This window comes from Capricornis sumatraensis, chromosome 20 (genome assembly GCF_032405125.1).
Source record: "Capricornis sumatraensis isolate serow.1 chromosome 20, serow.2, whole genome shotgun sequence".
In the NCBI taxonomy this organism is placed as follows: Eukaryota; Metazoa; Chordata; class Mammalia; order Artiodactyla; family Bovidae; genus Capricornis; species Capricornis sumatraensis.
In genome coordinates this window covers 15,966,521-15,989,466 of record NC_091088.1, presented here as the reverse complement: position 1 = coordinate 15,989,466, position 22,946 = coordinate 15,966,521, and the positions used below count along the sequence as shown (strand labels likewise).

Sequence of the window (22,946 nt, the reverse complement as noted above, 5' to 3'; positions counted from 1 at the left end):
TAATCCCCCAAAGCCATCAGCTGGCACCTGAGGGCCCTGGTTCTCATCCTTGAGGGGGCTCAGAGTCTCCTGGTGGTCACGTTACAACTCAGGCTGATTCGACCTGGTGCTCTGTGATGACCTAGCTGGGTAGGGTTGGGTGTGGTGGTGGGAGAAAGGCTTAAGGAGGAGAGACACGTATACTTATGGCTGATTCACGCTGTTGTCCAGGAGAAACTAACATAGCACTGTAAAGCAATTATTCTCCAATTAAAAATAAATTGACCAAAGATGTTAAAAACACAAACAACAAAAGACCAACCAAAACCAAAGCTCAGGTTACCAGGCTCCAACCCCAGGGTCTTCTTTTGTGTCAAAAGAATTCTCGCCCAATTTACTGGATCACAGGGCTTCCCTGCTGGCTCAGTCAGTCAAGAATCTACTTGCAATGCAGGAGATCCTGAGTTTGATCCCTGGGTCAGGAAGATCCCCTGGAGAAGGGAATGGCAACCCACTCCAGTATTCTTGCCTGGAGAATCCCATGGACAGAAAACTCTGATGGACTAGTCCATTGGGTCGCAGAGTTGGACATGACTGAGCTACTAACACTGGATCATTGAGTATAGAAAGAGATTCTTTATGTTCTAAACTTGCCAAACAGCCCCCAGTTAAAGTATTACTCACACACCTCATCCAGAACTGTTCTGGAATACAGATTAGGATAATATACCCAAGAAATGTCTGGCAGTTCCTGGGGGGGATATGCTCTCAGTGACTCCAGAAACACCGGCTCAGCTGTGCCAGAGGCACTGCTTTTCCTTCTGGGGAGGACGAGGCTGAGTCACAGGTCATCTCAAAGCCTTGTCTGCACTTGAGAGAATGAGACTGATCCACTGAATCCCACTGTATTTCCTGTGGGCAATGCTGGCGAAACGGATGTTTCATATAATCAAAGGTGATGAGGGTTCATGGACCCCAAGGCTGACCTGATAATCAGCAACCTTTCTGAAATTCTGCTGGCAAGACAGTGCAATTTTTCAGCTAGTTTCAGAGCGGTCCTTTTCTCTAAGATTCTTAATTATGGGTCCAGGGATCATGGGTTCTGACTGAGGGGAGTTGATCAAGAACTGCCTGCCTATCAAGGGGCAAGTCTGATTTCTTTCTGGGACACTGTTTTGCAGCCTGGCAATTTGTGTAGCAGGCCAGTTGAGGCTTCCATTCTGCAGAGAATTTGGGCCTGTCCTTTGTCTCAGCAGGACTGTGGAACAGAATCAGTCAAGAGGTCTATTACCAGGGGAATGTATCATTAAAAGAAACAACCATATTCTTTAAATTTCCAGAAATGTTTTGTGATGACAGCCTATTAAAATTAACTGGTTTTCTTCTCCATAACAGGTCTATAGCTTTATATTTAATATTCAAAATGTCTTCCTGGAAACGCTGGATTTTGATGGCAACTTCCCAAGACCCATAAAAGGTTGTTGTTCTTCACTCAGTCGTGTCTGACTCTGCTACTCCACGGACTGCAGCACACCAGGCTCCCCTGTCCTTCACTATCTCCCAGAGTTTGCTCAAACTCATGTCCATTGAGTTGATAATGCCATCCAACCATTTCATCCTCTGCCGCCCCCTTCTCCTGCTGCTCTCAATCTTTCCCAGCATGAGGGTCTTTTCCAAAGAGTTGGTTATTTGCATCAGGTGGCTAAAGCACTGGAGCTTCAGCTTCAGCATCAGTCCTTCCAATGAATATTCATGGTTGATTTCGTTTAGTATTGACTGATCTCCTTACTGTCCAAGGGACTCTTGAAAGTTTTCTCCAGCACCACAGTTTGAAAGCATCAGTGCTCAGCCTTCTTCATGGTCCAACTCTCACATCTGTATGTGACAACTAGGAATATCATAGCCTTGACTATATGAACCTTTGTCAGCAAAGTGGTATCTCTGCTTTTTAATACACTGTCTAGGTTTGTCAAAGCTTTTATTCTAAGGAGGAAGCGTCTTTTAATTTCATGGTTGCAGTCACTGTCCACAGTGATTTTGGAGCACAAGAAAATAAAGTCTCTCACTGTTTCCATTTTTTCCCCCCATCTATTTGCCATGAAGTGATGGGATCAGATGCCATGATCTTAGTTTTTTGAATGCTGAGTTTTAAGCCAGCTTTCTCTTTAACCTTTCAAGAGGTTTTTAGTTCCTCTTTGCTTTCTCCATTAGGGTGGTATCATCTGCATATCTGAGGTTATTTCAGCAATATTGATTCAGCAATCCTGATTCCAGCTTGTGATTCCTCCAGCCTGGCATTTCACAGGATGTACTCTGCATAAAGTTAAATAAGCAGGGTGACATTTATACAGCCTTGACATACTCCTTTCCCAATTTTGAACCAGTCCATTGCTCCATGTCGGGTTCTAACTGTTGCTTCTTGATGTGCATAACGTTTTCTCAGGCCACAGATAAGATGGTCTGGTATTTCCATCTCTTCAAGAATTTTTCACAGTTCGCTGTGATCCACACAAAGGCTTTAGTGTAGTCAGTGAAGCATAAAAGGTAAGAGGCAGTAAATCACGAGCAGTGGTCTGGGGGTGTGTTTTCTGAGGGTCGGGGAGACAAAGGTTGCAGCTGTAAAACTTCTTGATGTCAGGGACCTTTGAGTGCTCTGAAGAGCTGAGGCCTGAGCGGCATGAACTTGGAGGGATTTTCTTGTCTTAGAGACAAGAGAAGGGTGTTCTTTTGTCTGTGGGCTTCACCTGGGTGGGGCTTTCTGGGTCCTTGCTGGTCCTGTGGGCATGGAATTCACTCTCTGTAGGGCTGCTGAGACCACAAAACCCCTTTTGCAGCTAAATGCTTCCAAACTGCTCAATCCTGAAATTTAAGCTTAACTATTCATGTATGGATGTGAGTTGGACTGTGAAGAAGGCTGAGCACCAAAGAATTGATGCTTTTGAACTGTGGTGTTGGAGAAGACTCTTGAGAGTTCCTTGGACTGCAAGCAGATCCAATCAGTTCATTCTAAAGGAGATCGGTCCTGGGTGTTCTTTGGAAGGAATGATGCTAAAGCTGAAACTCTAGTACTTTGGCCACCTCATGCCAAGAGTTGACTCATTGGAAAAGACTCTGATGCTGAGAGGGACTGGGGGCAGAAGGGGATGGCAGAGGATGAGATGGCTGGATGGCATCACCGACTGGATGGATATGAGTCTGAGTGAACTCCGGGAGTTGGTGATGGACAGGGAGGACTGGTGTGCTGCGATTCATGGGGTCACAGAGTCGGACACGACTGAGTGACTGAACTGAACTGAACTGATTGGGAAATGATACCGTTCCACCTAGAAGGCAGACGTTTGCTAGGAATCATTTGTCAAAATACATCCACAACGTAGGAAAGTGTAGATACATAGCCAAGGTGATCATCACGAAGCCATGAGCATCCCATGAGTTTGTACAGTCTGCATCAGCACAGGTGCATCAGGGGGTGACGGAATGTTCCATTTCCCAGCAGTGGCCAGGGCCCCTTGGGAATAGGAGTTCTGTACTGGAGAGTTGTCCGAGCTTCCAGGACCTAACCTCACTTGGTGGAAGCCTCAGCGTGTGAGGGTTGAGCAGATTCTTTCCTAGCAGAGTTGACATGACTTGTGGAGACAAACTCCTTTATCTCCAGAGTCATCTGGGAGTTCGGTGAGTGTGACCAGTCACCATCGCTGTTTTTGTTTTCAGGCAGTGACTCACACACCATACCCACTCTTCCTCATTCACGGTAAGTTTTAAAGAAGCTACAGCTAAATGCAGATGCTTAACATCATTAGAAGGAGCCCAACGTTGTGGGTGATGCTGCACGGGAATTTTAATGCTGCTGAACTGTTTTCTTTGAGAGACTTGATAAGACCTTAAGCCAAAAGGGCATTAGGAGAGGGTCTCAAGGGATAATGCTAGAGGAAGAGAAAGGCTGGGGGGTGCTAGCAAGGAAACAATTGAGAACCAGTAGCCAGTACTCCCTGTGGTTTGTCAGGGCAAACGCCTGAGAAACTGGTTTGCTTCTATAGCTGTTCTCAAATAACTTCTCCAGGGGGAAGAAAAATACGCTACTCTGGGAGCGCATTTCTAACAGCCCTGAAGAGTTTTAATTCGGAATAAAAATTCACATCAATCATGTTTGTTATTTAATTTAGGTCATGTTTAACTGAAATTAGCCTTTCAAAACTGAATTTCAAGATCCACTGAGGTGGCAGGTTTTTCATTCCCAGACAGCCCGGCTGAGACAACTTGGAAGTCTTACCTGGGTGGACAGCTGTCGGTGGTGATTCCAGGGTCCCTGCTTCCAGCTGTGTGGTCAACTGTTGCCCAGCACTGGGTCTCTTCTGTTTAAAATGGGCTGATCAGATAAGAATTAACTTAGGGCTGTCATGCGGATGAAGTCAAGTAATGTAACAAAATGCTCGCATAGCACCATGCTTTACAACAGCCGCTTTCACAGGTGCTGGTAGCTACGAATGTTCAGGGTGAGATCTGACAACATGCTGTGAAAATCCCTCTATTTTAATCTAATTAAAACAGAAACTATAGAATAAAAGAACACTGTTATCCATATAGGAAACTGTCAGTGCAGACAAGATTTTAAAAGGTTCACTGTGAGTTGTCTGTTGGACTCTGTCCCCATAGCAACGATGCTCACTTTCCTTTGTCGTGATTGCGAGCCTAGCCTTCCCTTCTGGCAGCACTGTCTCCCCAGCACCTCCCGTCTGTCCCCACTTTGGCTGTTGGTACTGAACCTTTCCAGAAGTTCTAGCCGATCACCTGAAAATGGTATGAAAACTCTGAAAACCAATCATTTGTGACATAAAAGGAAGCATCAACAGCAGGATTTCAGGCACCTTTATTCATGGCAGGTATTTTTGGTCAGGGGAAGTTTCCCCTGAAAACTCACGCCCAACTGCCCACTTGCCATCTCCCAGGCTTGGAAGCACCTGCATGTGCTCCCGTCCCATCCCACTGTGCTTTGGGCTTTCAGGGCCAAACCCAGAGCAGGACCCACCAGCCCAGTGAAGGACTTTCTGCAGCCTGGTGCTAACAGTGGGGAATCCATCTTGTCCAGAAGAAATCAAATCCTTTGTGCTCCCCGGATACTTTATAAACAGGACACATCGTTCCTTAATCTTATTTATACATTTGCAATACAAACAATTAAGACTGGTGACATAGGAAACTTTAAAAAAATCATACTGTGTTGACTATGGGCTTTCCTCTCCATAACACTACTTCATTCCTCAACTTCTTCCATTTTCTCTACAAAATCACCCTGCTGCGACACTCACGCGGTTCTCCTTCCCGTCTACACTGCCTCCAGGATCAAAACTCCTGACACGCTCAGCTGAGCAGCATCATCAGTAATAAAGCCACTACTCTGCTTAAATTCAGGTAGGAAACAGTATCAAGAAGCAGTGTTTCTTAAAAACTCAAGCCTACTACAAGCTATTTATCATCTTCTAGCCCAACAGCCAGCATGGGCCTAATGCGGTCTGCTTTGCTTTTCTGTTTCTTTTCCTGGCCAGTAGCTCAAAAGATGGGAGTAACTGAGTTGTACAATCCTGCCAGATTTCCTATGGTAACGACTGTGAATGGACAATGTAGGGTCTGACTGAAGAATTCAAATCTCATGCAAAACTCTAACTACTGAACGCCTCATCACATCAGGCAACTCTGTTGTTTTCCGTATTTAAAAATTCTAACACTAAAGTGGCAGTGGTCACTCTAAGTTACTGTGGCCTCTGACCTCAGGGACTCAGATATAAGATCGTGGTTCAGTTCTGAGTTTTGGCAACAGAGTAGTGACAGATATTCCGAATACACAATTTTAAATGTTTTTAACCACTTGAAAAGTATTACCAACACACTATCCGGTGTTCACTCAATGGTTACTCTGAGAATCAAAGACCCTTAAATATAAACGTCTTACTTCACAAAATCTAATTATAACCAAGAGTTTACTCTATGTCTAATAAAAAATCACGCAGAAACTTCTATCAAACAGCAACTACTACAAAGGGAATGACAGGAAAAAAAATAACCTCACAAAAATACACTAAAAAGTTGGACAACTGTATGCAGGAACTGCCAAAGTTTTAGTGTTTAATAGCACAACTGACCAAGGTCCAAGATGTGAAGTCACCATGTTCAGGAGACATGGGGGGCAGGGGAGGGAAGTCACTCCATAAACTAACTCTATAGTATGTGGTAAGAAGAATGCACACTTTATAATATAAAACCTGTCTACACATAGTAGTTAGTTGAAAAAGCCATCTGTCTTCTCTGGGCTTGTAAAAAGGTGTTCCAGATTCCAGCGAAGACAAGCAACCTGTTGAGAAAGGAAAAGCCATCAATGTGCTATTCATTCTATAAGGACAAATAAAATACATAGAATTAGTAACAAAAAATCCTTTCAGAATCCTCATTTGAACTAAATATTTTGTCTGCATAAAATCCTAGCAAAACTACAATAAAAACCTTTATTAACAAGTTAATTGTGACTGTTTCCTGCTCCCACTGCTTTTCTAGCACTATGCCTGTCACTTGAAACTCTTCAATCCTGCAGCTTGAGAGGGTGTTCTCATTCACTTGATGGGATTTGTGACGGCTGGATGGCATGAGACCTAGAGGAGCTCCTGAGACAGGACGGACATTGCCCAAGACTACAAGGAAGCAAGGTGACAACCACAAAAGACAACTTTGTGATTCACTCACACAGTGCAACAACCCGATCTACTGTAACAGTAAATTTAAGACTTTTTACCTCTCAAACCTTTATTTATTTTCTTGGACTTCAAAGCAACCCGTATTTCATAGTTATCTATAATTTGGTCTAGCCAGGACATGCTCAGAATAGAAAAAAAAGAATTTGTTGTCTTTTCTGGTATGTTCTGCTTGGTACTCTAGTTACCTAAACATTCACAGTAAACTTTATTTTTTACAGGAAATTAAAATGCTAAAGGGCTTCCCCCGAGGCTCAGCAGTAAAGAATCGGCCTGCAATGCAGGAATCCTTGGCTCAGGAAGCTCCCCTGGAAAAGGAAATGGCAACTCACTCCAGTATTCTTAGCTGGGAAATCCCATGGACAGTGGAGCCTGGCGGGCTACAGTCTGGGGGTTACAAAAGAGTCAAACACAACTCAGCAGTGACAACAATAACAAAATGCTAAAAGTGCAAAGAGAGTTTAAAAACGACTTCTGGGCTGTAATGAGGTAAACGCCACACTCTAGAAAAGGCTTACCATGAAGGAATCCACTATGGCGAGACTAAAGCAGTCACCCGTGTGTCTAGCTATCTTGCTTTAACTGCTCTTTTTGATTATTAGTCTCTCCCCTGGAAATTTAAATCAACTCTAGGATAAAGGGTTAACATGGCCATAGTTTAGGTCATCTAAATCACACATAATCAGTTTTGTCCTGGCATTTACCTCGTGCAGGGGTTGTTCCTGCAAGAGAATCCCTAGAACTTATGGCATTTATGAAGGTGGCAAAGTGGGTGTTCTCTTAAACAAACAAAAACACCTCAAAAAGCCATTGGAAGATCTGCCAGTGATTCGAATTTTCAGGACAACAAAATATACATTTTTGTTTTGGCTGTACTGGTATAAACTCAGTGTTATCTAATGTTACTCAGTGGTAATCTAGGTTTCACTGATAAAAACAGGAAAAAATATACTCCTCATAAGGAATTAGTTTGGCATGAACAATTCAGAGCCTGGAGTCCCTAGGGGCAACAAGGGAATGCTTGCTGGTTCGTGGCGGGGGACAGACCTAGAGGGAGTCCAGCTACATCAGAGTCACAGGGACCTGTGCCAGGGTCCTGCCCCTCCCTCCGCTCACCTTCAGCTCTTCTGTGTGGCCGGGATCTTGTTCTCGCCGTCCAGCTCTTCCACCCCGGCCTGCGTCATGAGGTCTGCTATGTTCTTCTCCAGGTCATCAATGCGACTGCTCATGTCATCGAGTGGGGAAGTTAAAGACAAGGCGCCAGAGCTTCCACTTCTTACTCTTCCCCCTCCCAGGTACCTGCAGACTAGGGCCTTCAACACAGTGGCTTAATGAAAGTGGTTTCCTCATTTCCTTTGGACATTGTCAGAATCTGGCTTAGAGCACATCCCAGCCCTGCCCTTATTCTTGTGAAAGGACCTGGGCAAGTTCTTTCACTTTTCTAAGATTCCGACTCTTTATCTGCTACAGCCTGTTCCTGAGGTGATGGTGAGGATCACGGGAGATCTACAAATGAAATGCTTAGCTCACAGTCAACCACTCTAGATAATATTATCGACAGACTGCAAGTTCCTTGTTGCCAGGGATCTAGCTCAGCTGTATCTCTAGATCTCTGCACAGTACTTCTCAAAAGTGTGCACCTAAGCTCACTTAAAAAAAAAAAAATCGGATAAATGACAAGTGGAAGTTGACCTGCAAACTACCCACTTATTGCCACTACTATCTGGAAACATGGGATCCAATGACCCACTAGAGACTGACTACAAATAAAGGATATTTCTTCCAATGATCTGGTCGGACATGGTCTGAAACTTATCTTGCATCTGTTGTAGGAGTGTCTGCACCTGTGAAAGGACAAAACACAACACCCCACGCTTACCCCAGAGCCGCTGTCACGGGATCAGGGTAGAAGCTCTGTTCCCTTGGGGAGACCAAGGACCCCGGGTTCAGCCCCAATTCTCCGCAGCTCCGTGGCCTTCAATTTCCCTGTCCGGGTTTCAGTTTCCCCAACTGGCGAATAAGACTTGGGGCGGGGGTGGGGTGGGAGGGGCTGGTGACGCTCCCTCCCTTCTGGACCCTCTGCGATTCCCAACACCTTGGGTGTTTTGGGGTGGAGCGCCTGGGGCGGAGTGGTTTGGGATGGGAGCTGCGGGATTCGGGGGTCACCGAGAGTGAATGGGGCGGGGGACCCGGGCGCGTCCGCAGGTGAGAGGCCTACAGACAGCGACCTGTGGCAGGCAAGGTAGGGGGGCCGCGGCAGCAAAGCCTTCAGACACGGGGCCTCCTGAGACCCGCCCCGCGCGGCCGCGGAGAGGCGCCTCGGTCCGTGGGCCTTGCCGGAGTCGCCCGGGGTGGCAGCGGCCTCGGGTGCGTCTAGCACAGCCGTCCCTTACCACTGAGGTGAGATCCTGCACGGTCTTGGGGTCAGTCTCGGCCATCTCCCCGGTGCCCAGCTTGGCGGTGCTGCCTCAGACCTTCACCTATACTTCCGTTTGTTCGCGCAGACGCCCCAGCGGCTACTTCTCGCGACGACCGAGGCCAGTTTCACGGGACCACTGGGCATTCTGGGAGCCGTAGTTCGCGTCACGCGCCGGAAGGGCCTGTCTCTGAGCGCTTCCGTTCCGAGGCGAGGCCCCGCCCAGCACTTCCCCGCGCCATAAGCCACGCCCACCCCACCGCCCCGACCGCGCCCCGCTCCTGGCCCCGCCCCGGGAGGAAAAAGGTGAAACAAACATGCTGTGAGGCTTGGATCTGGAGTTGTGTTTGGTGTCTGTTTCTGGCAGGAGACTTTGAGACTTTTCTGTCGCGACTGAAAATTTCAAAACAGCCAGCAAATTTGACACTTTTTCAGTGGAGGATTTTTTTCTTTTGCACTTAGGCAGAAAGACGACATACTTTCTCTGTGTGGAGGCCAACATCTTTTAAACAGCTGCTTTATGCGAAAGCTCCACTAATTTATCATCATGGCTGATACACTTACTTTGTGGGGTTGACACACCAAACTTAACCGAATATTGTTCTCTTAACAAAACTACTGTATTAAGTGTGAGGCACTAGCAGTTAACCTTTAAAACTTTGGTTTTGAACAACGTTCATTTCTGTTTAAGTGTCTTATGTTCTCTGAATTAAAAAACAAAACAAAACACCTATTTCTTAATTAACTGAGTGACTGAAGTAGTTCTCCTTTCCCCTTTCCAGATGGTTTGGGTTTATTCTCATGCTTGTGCTTTGCTTCCAGCCGGGCCTTGTTTCTGGATCCTGAGTTCCCCGACTTCCACTAAGCAGGACTGATGCTTATGTGGCTACAACTGCAGTGAGGTGTCTGTTGGCTGAGCAGGGAAGTGACTACCGCAGGGTGGGCCTTCGAGACCTTGTCATTGGTTCTTTCCTTCCTGACTTGGCACCCGCATCAGCTGTTAGGACCTAAGCCTGCTCTGAGCTGTGTGCACTGGGGTCTCCAGGTCACCGAGTGCAGGTGAGCAAGTCCCTTCTGACGATGCCCCGCAGCAGCTTCAGGCTGTGGTGCCTTCTGGTGGCCCGGGCTGCACTGCCTCCAGCCTTTCGTGGACGTTCCAAACCTTTCCAGTCTCTGTAGACCCCGTGCATCATCCCCTGGTTCTCAGAGGATGACTAACTATTCTACTTTGCAGTGAAAACAGAGACTATTGTCAGAACCTCCCTCCTGACCTACACATGTCCCTCCATCAGCACCTGTATCACTTCAGCCCTTTCCCCTCAGAGGAGGAAGTGACCTCAATGAGTTTGGGGGTAAGTATGTGCCTATGAAGTCAGGGAAGCCTGGCATGCTGCAGTCCATGAGGTCACAAAGAGTTGGACACAACTGAGTGACTGAACTGAACTGATGAAGTCATTGTCCCCATCAGAACCAGAAAAATCTGTCACACCCCAAAGTTTTCCTGATATGCTAACATATACTATTAATAAATATTAAATATATGTAATATAGGTAATACATTTTATATAATAAAATAAAATATAATACTTTATATTGTTATAAAGTAGTAATATATTTTTTTAAATGTGTGCTAAAGAACACTAAATGTAATGAATACCCTGTGGTAAATTTTAAGTATAGAGGATTGTGGCTATGAGCACTATTCTCTAGTGAATCTCCAGAGCTTGTTTATCCTGTTTAAATGAAACTTGGTACCTTTTGACTAACATCTCTCTCTGGTTCTGCTCTCTGCTTCTGTGAATTGAACTATTTTACATCCCACATACAAGTGAGGTATTATTTGTCTTTCCGCGTCTGGCTTATTTTGCTTCATAAAATGTTCTCCAGGTCCATCCATGGTGTCGCAAACGGCAGGGCTTCCTTGTTTTTAAAGGCGGCATGATATTAAATTGTGCACATACACCACGTTTTCTTTATTCACTCTTCCATCAGCGGACAGGTAGGTTGTCTGCACCCCTTTGTTACCGTTCAGTCTCTAAATCATGTCTTGACTCTTTGTGACCCCATGGGCTGCAGTAAGCCAAGCTTCCAGGTCCATCACCAACTCCTGGAGTTTGCTGAAAGTCATGTCCATCAAGTGATGCCATCCAACCATCTCATCTTCTGCCACCCCCTTCTTCTCCTGCCCTCAATCTTTCCCAGCATCAGAGTTGTTTGGCTCCACCCCTTGGCTGTTGTAAATAACACTGCAGCGAACCTGCGAGTGCAGACATCTCTTCCAGATCCTGATTTTAATTCCTTTGAATAAATATTTAGTAGTGGGACCGCTGGATCGTGTGGTAGTTCTCTTTTTAATTGTTTTGAGGAGCCTCCATGCTGTTTGTGAGCAGGGCTCATGGTGGAGCCTGTGGCCAGGCAGTAGGATCTGTGGCCAGCTGCTGAGACTCCTCAGTGCTGTGAGCCCCGGGCACGTCCTCTCAGCTTCTAGCTGGCTCAGACCATATTCAGTTGTGCAGATTGCCTCTCTGTTCTTTGCGGGACAGACAGAGTGGCCTATTGGGCAACGTCCTGCAAAGGTGCGGGGAGCAGAGGCTCAGTTTGCTTTCCCAGAGGAGAAACTGTGGACCAAGGAGTCTCTTGGCTCTGAGCTGGGCTGCCTTGGAGGATGGGTGATGCAGTAAAGTGAAACTGTTCTTCTTGCCCTTTTTCAGATTCCTCTGAGAAAGGCATCTTTTTCAGTTTTCTTTTTGCTCCACTGAGGTGCTGGAACATCTCAGGTGTACTCCTGGGCTTCCATAAAGGTGTCCTCATCCACGAGTGGTCATTAAATTGATGGGGGAGGGCGTGTGGACTGGAGCCTCTCATTCTGCCATTTTGCTCTGCATTTTTTTCGAGCCTCACTTGACTATATCCCGAGTGATGCTGGTTTTTCATTCATAGTAGGCACGATTTTCACTTAAAATGTATTGACTTAAGTAAAAATCACAAATTTAAAGGTATACAGTTTCACGCTATGGCTGTAACTGACGGCATGAGTGGCATCTTGGTGTGGTCCGGTTAGGCGAGGTGGGAGATGGATGTCCTTAAACCATGAGGATGCTCCTGTAGGATGACAGTTTAGAAAATTCTGCCCTAAGAGAAGGCAGGGCAGCAGAGATAAAGAGGCAGTGCTTGCTTTAAGTAGTTTGTCATTACACACTTTGGGAAATGCTGCTGAATCAGAGGAACACATCTCTTCTCCTTGGGGATAAGTCACAGCCAGGACGGTTGGGAATTTCTACAGGTGCTGGATACCCATTTTGTAGAGAACAAGCCTTCAGTAATCCTGAGCAGAGAAGATGCTGCCTTGCTGGTGCGAGGAAGGGCAGGGCAGGGATTCAGGGTCCATTCTTGGTGGATCAGAGGAGGAGCACCAAAGGTAGGGCTTTGTTGTGGAGAGAAACAAAAGTTTAATTTAGTTCTGACAAATTTAATTTTGAAATGCCTTTGCCCCAGGACAGTCTCCCTGGCATGGATTCCCATGTGACACCAAGTTTTGCTAGTGTCCTGAAGTGCATGCTGGGGAGGGCCCCTGGTGACTCTGTTCACAAAAGAACAGAAAACTGCTTTCATGGGAAGAATGGTGTCACTGGTGGCATCCCGATCCCTCCAATTGTTTTGCTTTCGGTTTGACGTGTTGGTTGATGTTTCTCATGTTCGTTATGGGAGTTTCCCAAATTAGTGTCACCATGATTGCCTGACAAGGAATCGATTTGCTGTTTGTTTACCAAAACTAGCAATTTCCTGCAGACAGACTGCCTAGGGAGGAAGGAGATGTTTCTTAGCAACTCTTGACTTACAAGTTTGGCTTTGGTGTGCTTCGCTGATCTCGTCCTTATTCAGTGGCTTTGTCATCATCAATTTCATGCATTGTGTGTAATGATACAAACTTGGTTCCATTGATTCCGGGTGTCATACGGGTGGTACTGGCTTAGGATAAGTAGGAAAAGATCACTGTTGGAGTCACACATACACTTACTAGGAGTTTGAACAAACTTCAGCAGATAGTGAAGGACAGGGAAGCCTGGCGTGATACAGTACATCGGGTTGCAAAGAGTTGGACACAGCCGAGCAGCTGAACAACCAAGGAGTGAGACCTGCTTAAGACAGTTTCAACTATGTCAATGGAGTTTTCTCATCTGTACAGTGGGGATAATCTCTATTTCACTGTTCCCTGAATTATATAAATTATCTATGTAATATATAGTTACATATTACATATAAAATGTATAACATAATATGTAAATACACACACAAATAATGTAAAATATCTCACCGTAGGAGGCTCTTACCAAGTATTAGCATCCTCCCCTTCCCCTTTTTGTTTAAAATCTGAATTAAGTCATCTTGACATCTTCCTGTACCTGCTTATCTCTATTTCACTCTGTATCTTTCTACCTCCTCTCTCTACCTACGTACCTACCTACCAATCATCTATATGTCTTTTCCCAAGTCTGAAGGATTTGACTGTTACAAAAGAAGGTGGGAAAAGAGTTAATTATTAGGCAGGCAGGCAGCACTTGGTTTTACTTTGGTCATTAAATATTATAGGCCAACCAGAGCACCATTTGAAAAAATATACCTTTGCTTTGTCACTGTGTTTAAACTGTTCTAAAGCCAGTCTAAGCCCAAGCACACACATTAAAAATCTCAGATCACCTTTATTTGACTGTTTCACAAACAAGTTAAAATTTCATGGCAACTACACAGTAAATCAAACGTTGATTTATAGCCTAGAGACTATAAGCAAGTCAGTAACTAGGGCCCAAAGGTACAGTATCTTCAGTTGAATGAAAAAAGTTTTAAATAATAAACTTTTATCTCTTTTAAATGTCTATGAAAAAATTCATTTAAAATTTCTGAAAAATTTTATCTTGGGGGAAATAAATAATGTTTAACACCAGAACAGGATTGACACGAGTGCATGACAATGCAAAAATTTTTCATATAGCCTTCATTTCAAACCCTTTAATAATCTGAATGCAGGTATATTATAAAGAATGACTAATATAAAGGAAAAGCTTTAAAAAGTAGCAGAAAATGGAGAATTCAGCATATATTTATAGGACTTCTATGAACCACTTTCTCAAAGACTTCAGAGCATTGTAGTGAAAATTACTATGGTTTTACTACACCCATTGCTTCTCACTGCAGCCCTACCGCCCAGCAAGCACTTGGGACCGGCTCAGAGGGTAAAGAATCTGCCTGCCGATGCAGGAGACCTGGATTCAGTCTCCGCTTTGGGAAGGTCCTGTGGAGAGGGGAAGGGCAACCACTCCAGTATTCTTGCCTGGAGAATCCCATGGACAGAGGAGACTGTTGTATCAGATAAGAGTCAGACACAACTGAGCGACTTGGGACCAAACAAAATTTCAAAAGTTTACCAAGTTCAGCAACCCTCCAGTGATTGCTGTTCTGATAGTGATGCAGCGTGCACGGTAGGAAGGAGCTTTTCTGCCTCTCCAATTGGATGCCTCTCTAAATGATTTGTGTAAATCATAGACTTATTCTTAATTTACAGAATTAAAGTTCCTATCTGAGGTCCTTATTCACACATTTAGTCCCCCCATTTTTTCCTGTCTCTACGGATTTTGTATATGCTTTTACATTGCTGTTGTTTAGCCACTCAGTCATGTCCTGCTGTTTCGTGACCTCATGGGCTGTAGCCTGCCAGGCTCCCCTGTTCATGGGATTTCCCAGGCAAGAATACCGGAATGGGTTGCCATTCCCTTCTCCAGGGGATCCTCCTGATCTAGGAGCGGAACCCACATCTCTTGCATTGGCAGGTGGATTCTTTACTGTTGAGCCAAACACAGTCAGAAGCAGAGAAATTTTTCAGCAGTGGGCTAATCCAGTAGCAATAGGAAATAAAATAAGGGTAACGCATTTTACATAGCAGAGGAATTATTGATTGCGGTAGACGGACAATTATGAAAGCCCATTATCATAGCATTACAAGAAGTCCCAAATCTTCCGAGTCTCAACAGCCAGATAAGATGGGTTGTATCATCTTTATGAAGAGTGCAGCTACATCACCATCACCACCATCACCACCATCATTATTATTGTTTCTGTTATTTAGTAGTTAAATAGAAAAGGTAGTTTCTTCTTTCTCAGTGGTCACCTTTCTCTTGTGACTTTTCTCTACCTGGTGTGATTCACCTGATGATTCCTGCTTCAATCAACTTCATGTGGCTAGATTAGCGCGCTCTACTTAGAAAATCAGAAAATGCTTGGAGACCCTTTAGAATTAGTTTATAGCCAAGTACATTGCAAGCTCTTAAAGACCCCACACAACACCCCTCACTCAGCTCTCCATCCCGCTCAGTTGGTTTGGTAGTGACCGAGTACTTGGGGGGACAGGAGTTAACTTTTGGATCACCGAGATCTCTGATTTCACACCTGCCATGAAATGTAGCTGGGTTTATTTTGTTATGATGTTCAGTTTGGCAGGTGCTGGTGGAGAGCCAGGGCAGACCCCTCTCCCTGAATGATGTCCGTTGGGAGGGAACTGACAGCATCAAGGGTAACTTGTATCGAAATTAGAAAATGTTCGCATGTTCTTCTTAGAACAAACCATCTGAAACAATTAATCATGGGTAAAATGGGGAGAAAATGTAATTTTTAATTAACTAAGATGGTTAATACACTAATTAAAAAATGGAGAAGGTGTGACTTCATTCAGTGAAAATAAAATCCTCACAGTCTTGTGCTTGGTAATGGGAAAGAAATTTCTGGCTCTCACTTGACTTTTTTTTTTTTCCCAGTAACTTAGACTGAAATAAAATACATTGGTATATTATGAAATAACATTTTGATTCTGTAGTGCAACTGTATTCTAGCAATTTAAATACACCCTATGATTCAGGAAATGGTACCATTTTGGCTCCTAAGAATTGGTCTATTTCGTTGTTGTTTTTGAAGGGATTCAAAAGAGCAAACATGACAGAAATCTCTCTGTCTTGACGAGGATCCTGGGGACAGGGAATATACTTAAATAAGGGAAAATTAAGGCATATCCTGCTTGTTCACGAAGTGTGCCCTTTCCTCTGATTTCTCAGTGTTCTAAGCTAAGTTGAGCTACCAGCATGATTTGTAAAGTGCTGGAGAGCCTGTGGGCTTGAGAGGCAAGGGCAAGTCTTACACTTGAGTGGACAGTCACTCGATGTCTGTCTTCCTCCCCAGGGAGGGCTCAGGATGAGGCGAGCTTCCTGATGCCTAGTTAGCGAGCCTGTGAGCCAGGCTGCTGACCGCCTGGCCTCTGAGGATGCTGCTGGCTGTGCTCCGCGGTGAGCCCTCCCCTCTGCCTTGCAGGAAGAGGGGAGCGAGGTCCACCGGGGAGACACAAGGCTGCGCCCTGTGGAGCCAGAAGAGGAAACCTGGTAAAGTGGGACTGCAGGCTTGGAGCCTCTGCCCCTGAGGCTTCTCCTACCCTCAGTGGGGCTGCTGACTTTCCCACTCACCCATTTGATGTCGGGGGACCCAAATGGCCGGCCAGAAGTGTGAACTTGCACTGGGCAAGACCCAGTGTCTGTGACATTAGACAGCAACGTAGAAATCAGAGAAGAGCTACCGTCCAGCAGTTTTAACCACCAACACCCATTTATTTTAATGAAAAAAAAACCTCTGCATTCTATATGCTTCAAAAAGATTTACTATAGAAACAAATACAATATATGGAACTCCATCTGCATAATTTCACTACAATAAAGACAACATATGACTTCTATTTCCTGTGAAGGCAAACTGAAAAGCACAGGTGCAAACAGAGATTGCATAAGAAAGCGTGTGCGCACCCGCGTGTGTGCGTGAGTGTGGTTAAAACCTTTAGTAAGCAACGGCATTAAAATATGCTAAGACACTTACCTGACCCTAGCTCGTGTCGAGCGCTAAGAAAAAGCCACAGGCTGTCACTAGTTCATCTGCTAGAAAAATTTGGTGTGAGCTTTGATGGTTCCGTTACAGCGTATGGACAAGAAGATAACCTTGGTACAAGCACTAACCTCCGTCTTATGTTCGCATGCTCACAGAATAAAAATCAGTTACTTCTCATACATAATGAACATCTTTTATTTTCAGGTTTGCAAACGACGGCCGTCGATTCACACAAAAGGGTACTTTTAAAACTACCTGTATTTACTCTATTGTATGCATGTATATAGGAAACGAATGGTGTGTATGTGCATAAATGTATGTCTGTACATGTGGGCTGATATATGTATACACATGGTACCTGATGGCCTCTTCGGACGCATGTGTGACCTCCGTGATGTCACTGGCTGTTGTACATATGCCAAGGAGGGCAAGGTTCTCTATCCTGGGCCAGGTCCCCAGAAAACCCACTGGGACTGTGGTTTCCGGACACTTAAAAATGCAGAGAGATAGACGCCCGTGCATTTGATGGTGAAACGTCCAGCTCTGCTCCTCACCACCGTCATTCAGGATCATCCTCACAGAGGATGGCAGTGAAAACTGTCCCCCTCTGCGGACCTGCCTGGAAGGTGGGTCGAGGAGAAGCGCCAGCTCTGTGCTCTGCCCTAGTGCTGAACTGGACGCTGAGGCCCCGGAGGGGTCGGCTGCTTTAGCTTCTACCCCTTCTGTGCTTGACCTCTTGGGGAAGGGTGACAATATATGAGGAGCAAGCTTCTGTAGTCTGTCTCTATAAATACTGGGTATATACACATACAGATACGCATACATATACAAATACTAACCCACAGACCAAACCAGATGTGTGGAGTGCTGACTGGCAACATGGCAAACACATCAGGAAAAGTATTCATTGTTCCTCCTCCCAGAAGGTCAAGTTCTATGCCATGATGTTTAAAACACTCAAGGGAAAATTCAGAGGATTCCATTAATTAAAGGGGAAAAGGAAGATGCTGTCAAAATGGTGAAGTACAGATTAAGTGAAAATTGCAAAGAAAACGAAAATCTGAAACAATTGAGGCCTGGTTGTGAAGTTCGAGAGCTGTAAACGGCAATCTTCAGATTTGGATTTTTTTTTTTTTTCTTTTTTTCCTGTTGCTAGGGAAACTTGGGAATCAAGCTTCAGATGTCAGGAGTTCTCACAGACCTGAATGGAAAAGATTCAGAGTCAAGTCAAGGAACATAACAACTCGATTCAAAAACATTTTAGCTAAATACTAGATACATGACTGGCAAGCTATAATAAATGCATTTATAAATGTTGTACTACTTTGGGGAAGATTTTTTTTTTTCTTCTTCTTAAGCATAACATTTGAAGAGAGAAGGAATAGTTCTCCTGGTTTATGACTCAAAAAGCTGGACTACTCTGAAAATGCGAATACCACATGTCTCACACCTCAGATCAACCGTGGCCCCTCCCGCTGCCTCACTGAACCCTGTCTTCTGCAGTTGGCCCAGGGCTGGGCTATTTTATAAACAAGCCTACTTGGCAGCTTAGAAATGGACCATCATCCCAGATACATATACATATATATATATATTTTTGGTCACTGAGAAAAGCAAGATAGTAACTGGTGGTTCTGCAGAGATGGTGTATGAGTTCCTGAGGGCTGCTGTCACAAATGACCACAAATTCAGTGGCTCACAAACCACACACACTCACTCTCCTACACTCTGGAGGTCAGAATTCTTAGGGGGCTACAGTCCAGGCGCTGGCAGAGAGTTCCTTTTGGAGCCCCCTCCTCCCCTTCAAGCTTCCCCCTCGAGGCTGCCTGTTTGCACGCGGCCCCTCCCTGCCTCTCTGTGACCTGCACCAGGGTTTGCATTGCTTGCTCTCTAGGCTTTAGGCCAGCTGAGGGACTTCCACTCTGCCTGACGACAGGGTGAACGGAAGCAGCTTGGCTCTCTGGCACCTTTGCTTAATTGTTATTATATCTTGGATTTGTACAGGGAGAAGGTACCACGAAAAACTCGTGTTACAAAGAAACAAAAATGTATAAAAGATCAACCCACAAGGCAAGTATAGTCTATTCTGGAATGAATTGATTGTTGGAATATAATGGATTGTTCTGCAAAGCTCAGGGCTTTTCATTCTAAATCTGTTAAGGGGGTGGGTCAGCGTGTAAACATCACCAACCTGTCCTGCACCCCATTGATTTCAGAGTTTAAAGTAGTCATGTATCTGTTTGGAGAATTTAGAGCAGCTGCTCTAAATTCTAGATAAAAAAATCTTTGTAATGTGACTCGAGTGTAAATAAAATGATATTGAGGAGGTTAAGGGAGAAAGCTGTTTTAACAGAAAGGACCATGGACATGAACATGCTGATTCAGATGCAAGTTTCATTGTTATTTTCTATACCTAGGGATTTTTATACAGCTTGACAGGTGAATTCCTTTGGGGTTAGGACTCTTCTGAACTCATTTAATTTCCTTTTTTTTCAGGTGAATTTTTCTGCCCTTGCTACACCATTGCCTTAAACTCTTTGGTGACCTGGGCTGCAGTAAACTATATTCTTCATATTCACTTGCATTTGAAGACTGGAAAAGAACACATTAAATGGTATAACTAATTTCATTTAAAAATATTTTCCTGTGTGAGACCAATAACTTAAAATAATCATTTTGGTCATTGAGAAAAATAGGAAAAATTTTTTGACTTGATAAGATCCACTCCATTTGAAAGCCCTCAGGCCCCGTTTAAGTCAAGTCAGACCACAGCATATCTCCTGTGACTGTTGAGTTGATCGCATGAAAAAGTTCACAGGGATGTAATGTTCTTAGCTGTGCATGTGTGTGGCACATAGAAAGCCCTGGGACGTCAGAGGTTGACTGTCGTTGTCCATAAACTTGGAGAGGCCAGCTCCGTCTGCAGGCCGAGGGTGGCCTGCTCGACTCCGGCTTGGAGCTCCTCCAGGCTCTCCCCCTGCCCATAATACATTTCACAATGAAGAGGAGCGAAATATTGATACACTCAATGACACGGACTGTGCAATTCTGTTTATGGAAAATTCTAGAGAAGGCAAGAATCTAATCAGAGAAGGTAGATCAATGAGAGTCTGGACTCTGGGGAGGGGATCAACAAGAAAGGGGTACAAGAAATGGCATCTTGATGGTAGAGTGGCTACACTTTACCAAAATTCATCAAACTGCACCCTTAAAATAGGTGAATTTTATGGAATGCAAATAAAACCTTAATAAAAAACATTAGAATGAAAAGTATTTCCGGTGACCATTTTTTTGCTCATTTGGTCATCTCTTTAAACTTCTTCACTGTGATCATCAAGGTTACAATTCAATGCCCCCTCCTTTCCAACAGAGAGACATTTAATTTTGGTACTTATTCAAATGGTTCACCTGATCTGTTCTTTTATATTCTTGCTCTTGTGAATTAATTTAAAACAGTGTTTGAAAAGATTTCAGCACAATATTCCTTGAACTTGCCTTGTCACAGCACAAAAACCCTCATGGATGTGCCAGCTTGCTTTCTTTGGAGGGTCCTAGGGGGAGAATTATGCATCCCCTTGATGTCATCAACATGTGATTTAAACAACAAACTGGCAGTAAAAATCATTTCATTTACATTTTTTATTGCTTTCAATGTCATTAGTTTTATTTCTCTTACTTTGGGATGTCAAAGAAGGAATTGCGTCTCTCTCAGTTCAACTCTCAAATGCAACAAAGCCACCTATGGTATCATAATAAACTGAAATGTTTTCATTATCTTTTTCCACAAGGGAGGCAGTCTAATAATGAACACTGGCCTCCATGCTTACCCACCTTGGGATCTTTCTGAGCATCAGTGTCTCGTCTACAGAGTGAGATAAAACCACCAGGGCAATGAAGGAAATAAGGAGAAAAGCCACAGAACAGAGGTGTTTGGTTCATGAGAGTCTACTTGAATCAGAATATTATTTGGGAGGAGGAGCAAAACCCATTTTCTCTTCCCACGTTGGATGACGTGAGCCCTGCAGTTTTATGAACAAAGGCTTTAAAGACCAAATTGACATGCTTTTCCTGCCAAGAGCCAGGGAGTAAATGTTTTCGACTTTTTGGGCCACAGGGTCTCGGGGGCAACCACTCAGCTCTTTTTGTGGTAGTAGCAGAAAGCAGTCATAGGTTAAGTCTGTAAACGGATGGACCTTCTGTATTCTGTGCGTCTGCTCACTGGCTCAGTTGTGTCCCACTCTTTTTGCGATCCCATGAACTGTAGCCCGCCAGGCTCCTCTGTCCATGGAACATCTGATTTTCCTGGCCATGATACTAGAGTGGGTTGCCATTTCCTCCTTCAGAGGATCTTCCCAACCCAGGGATCAAACCCACATCCCTTGAGTCTCCTGCACTGGTGGGCGGATTCTTTACCGCTGATTGCATTGAAAGCAATAAAATTACATTGAAAGCAATAAAAAATGTAAATGAAATGACTGTTACTGCCAGTTTGTTGTTTAAATCACATGCTGATGACATCAAGGGGATGCATAATTCTCCCCCTAGGACCCTCCAAAGAAAGCAAGCTGGCACATCCAGGGAGCATCAGTATTCTGCTGCTGCTGCTAAGTCGCTTCAGTCGTCGGACTCTGTGCGACCCCATAGACGGCAGCCCACCAGGCTCCCCTGTCCCTGGGATTCTCCAGGCAAGAACACCGGACTGGGTTGCCATTTCCTTCTCCGATGCACAAAAGTAAGAAGTGAAAGTGAAGTCTCTCAGTCATGTCCGGCTCTTTGTGACCCCATGAACTGCAGCCTTCCAGGCTCCTCCGTCCATGGGATTTTCCAGGCAAGAGTACTGGAGTGAGGTGCCATTGAATCAAATCTTAAAATCAGGAAGTGAACCTTTCTTGGCCCTTGAGCTGTAGTTTGCCACTCCCTGCTTTAAAGAAACATCGAACAGATTCTACCAAACCTCCACATTCATTCAAGGACCATGGCCGGTGGGGGAGTTCTCTTGTCCTTGCACTTTATAATCTACTGATAGTTACAGTGTTGTTAGGACTCATGCCCCCACTTTGCTTAATACTTTGGACCCATTTCTGTGTGCCCTCTTGCCATTGTCATGGGTCAGCCACGCTGACCTTGCTCTTAGGAGAGAGTCTGAGCCATAGGACATTCAAGGTGTCTTATTCCTGCCAGTTTCTCATTTGCCTACATTATTAGTTTCATTCTTTCTCTGTTAGGAAGAACATCTTGGGCTAGGTCTATAAGAAAACAGGAATCATTGGCAGGCATCTCTAATGTTCAAATGAACATTATTAAATAATCTTATGCGTTTGATATAGGGACAGGGTGAGGTTTGTTTTGAAGTCAGACAGGTCGGTGATGACAACTGTTCTTAACTATTTATCTTACCTGGGGACTGAAATGACATGTCTTGTGGTGCAAAACGTGGGAGGGTCATTTCCAGCTGCATAAGGATATTCAGGGTTTCTTTCTGAGGATAATCATGGCCTGTCCTCAGGTGCCCTGACCTGCAGTGGGATAACCATGTGGCTCTCCATTTAGGTGAGAACGGAAAGTGCATCTGACCTTTCAAACACAGAATGCATGCACCTGTCTTTTCTCAGTGGTGCTATTTTGAGTATAAAATGAACACGGGTTCTTTGGCAGTCACCAGACAATTCTGTCTTGGATTAACTGTGATCCAAGAGCTCAGGCGGGAGAGAGGAGAAGTGAGCCATCCTGGGGAACCTGCTCATTACTGACACCCGTAGGTCAGGGTGCTCCAAAGTAGGAGGAGCAAGAAAACCCTTTGTCGGAGGAAGCAGATGCTGCCATGCCTATTATACTCCTTTTAATCTCAACAGATTACATCTTACTAGCATTTAACATGATGATTTGGAGTAGCAGGC

At 44.6% G+C, this 22,946-nt stretch overlaps 2 protein-coding genes across 2 annotated transcripts in view; both read right to left on the bottom strand.

Moving 5' to 3' along the window:
• Window positions 1-4,869: 4,869 nt before the first annotated feature.
• Window positions 4,870-9,241, bottom strand: HSBP1 (heat shock factor binding protein 1). Its single transcript, XM_068992440.1, has 4 exons — window positions 9,113-9,241; window positions 8,497-8,563; window positions 7,836-7,956; window positions 4,870-6,325 (listed from the first exon to the last, which is right to left on the bottom strand). The coding sequence occupies exons 1-3, from the start codon at window positions 9,155-9,157 to the stop codon at window positions 7,838-7,840; spliced, it is 231 nt and encodes a 76-aa protein (XP_068848541.1). The 5' UTR covers window positions 9,158-9,241; the 3' UTR covers window positions 4,870-6,325; window positions 7,836-7,837.
• Window positions 9,242-17,301: 8,060 nt separating this feature from the next.
• Window positions 17,302-22,946, bottom strand: part of CDH13 (cadherin 13) — a 1,023,138-nt gene continuing 1,017,493 nt past the window's right edge. The window contains exon 14 of the mRNA XM_068992038.1: window positions 17,302-18,250. Coding sequence (XP_068848139.1) covers window positions 18,243-18,250 — 8 coding nt within the window. The 3' untranslated portion in view covers window positions 17,302-18,242. The remainder of the gene's footprint in view (window positions 18,251-22,946) is intronic.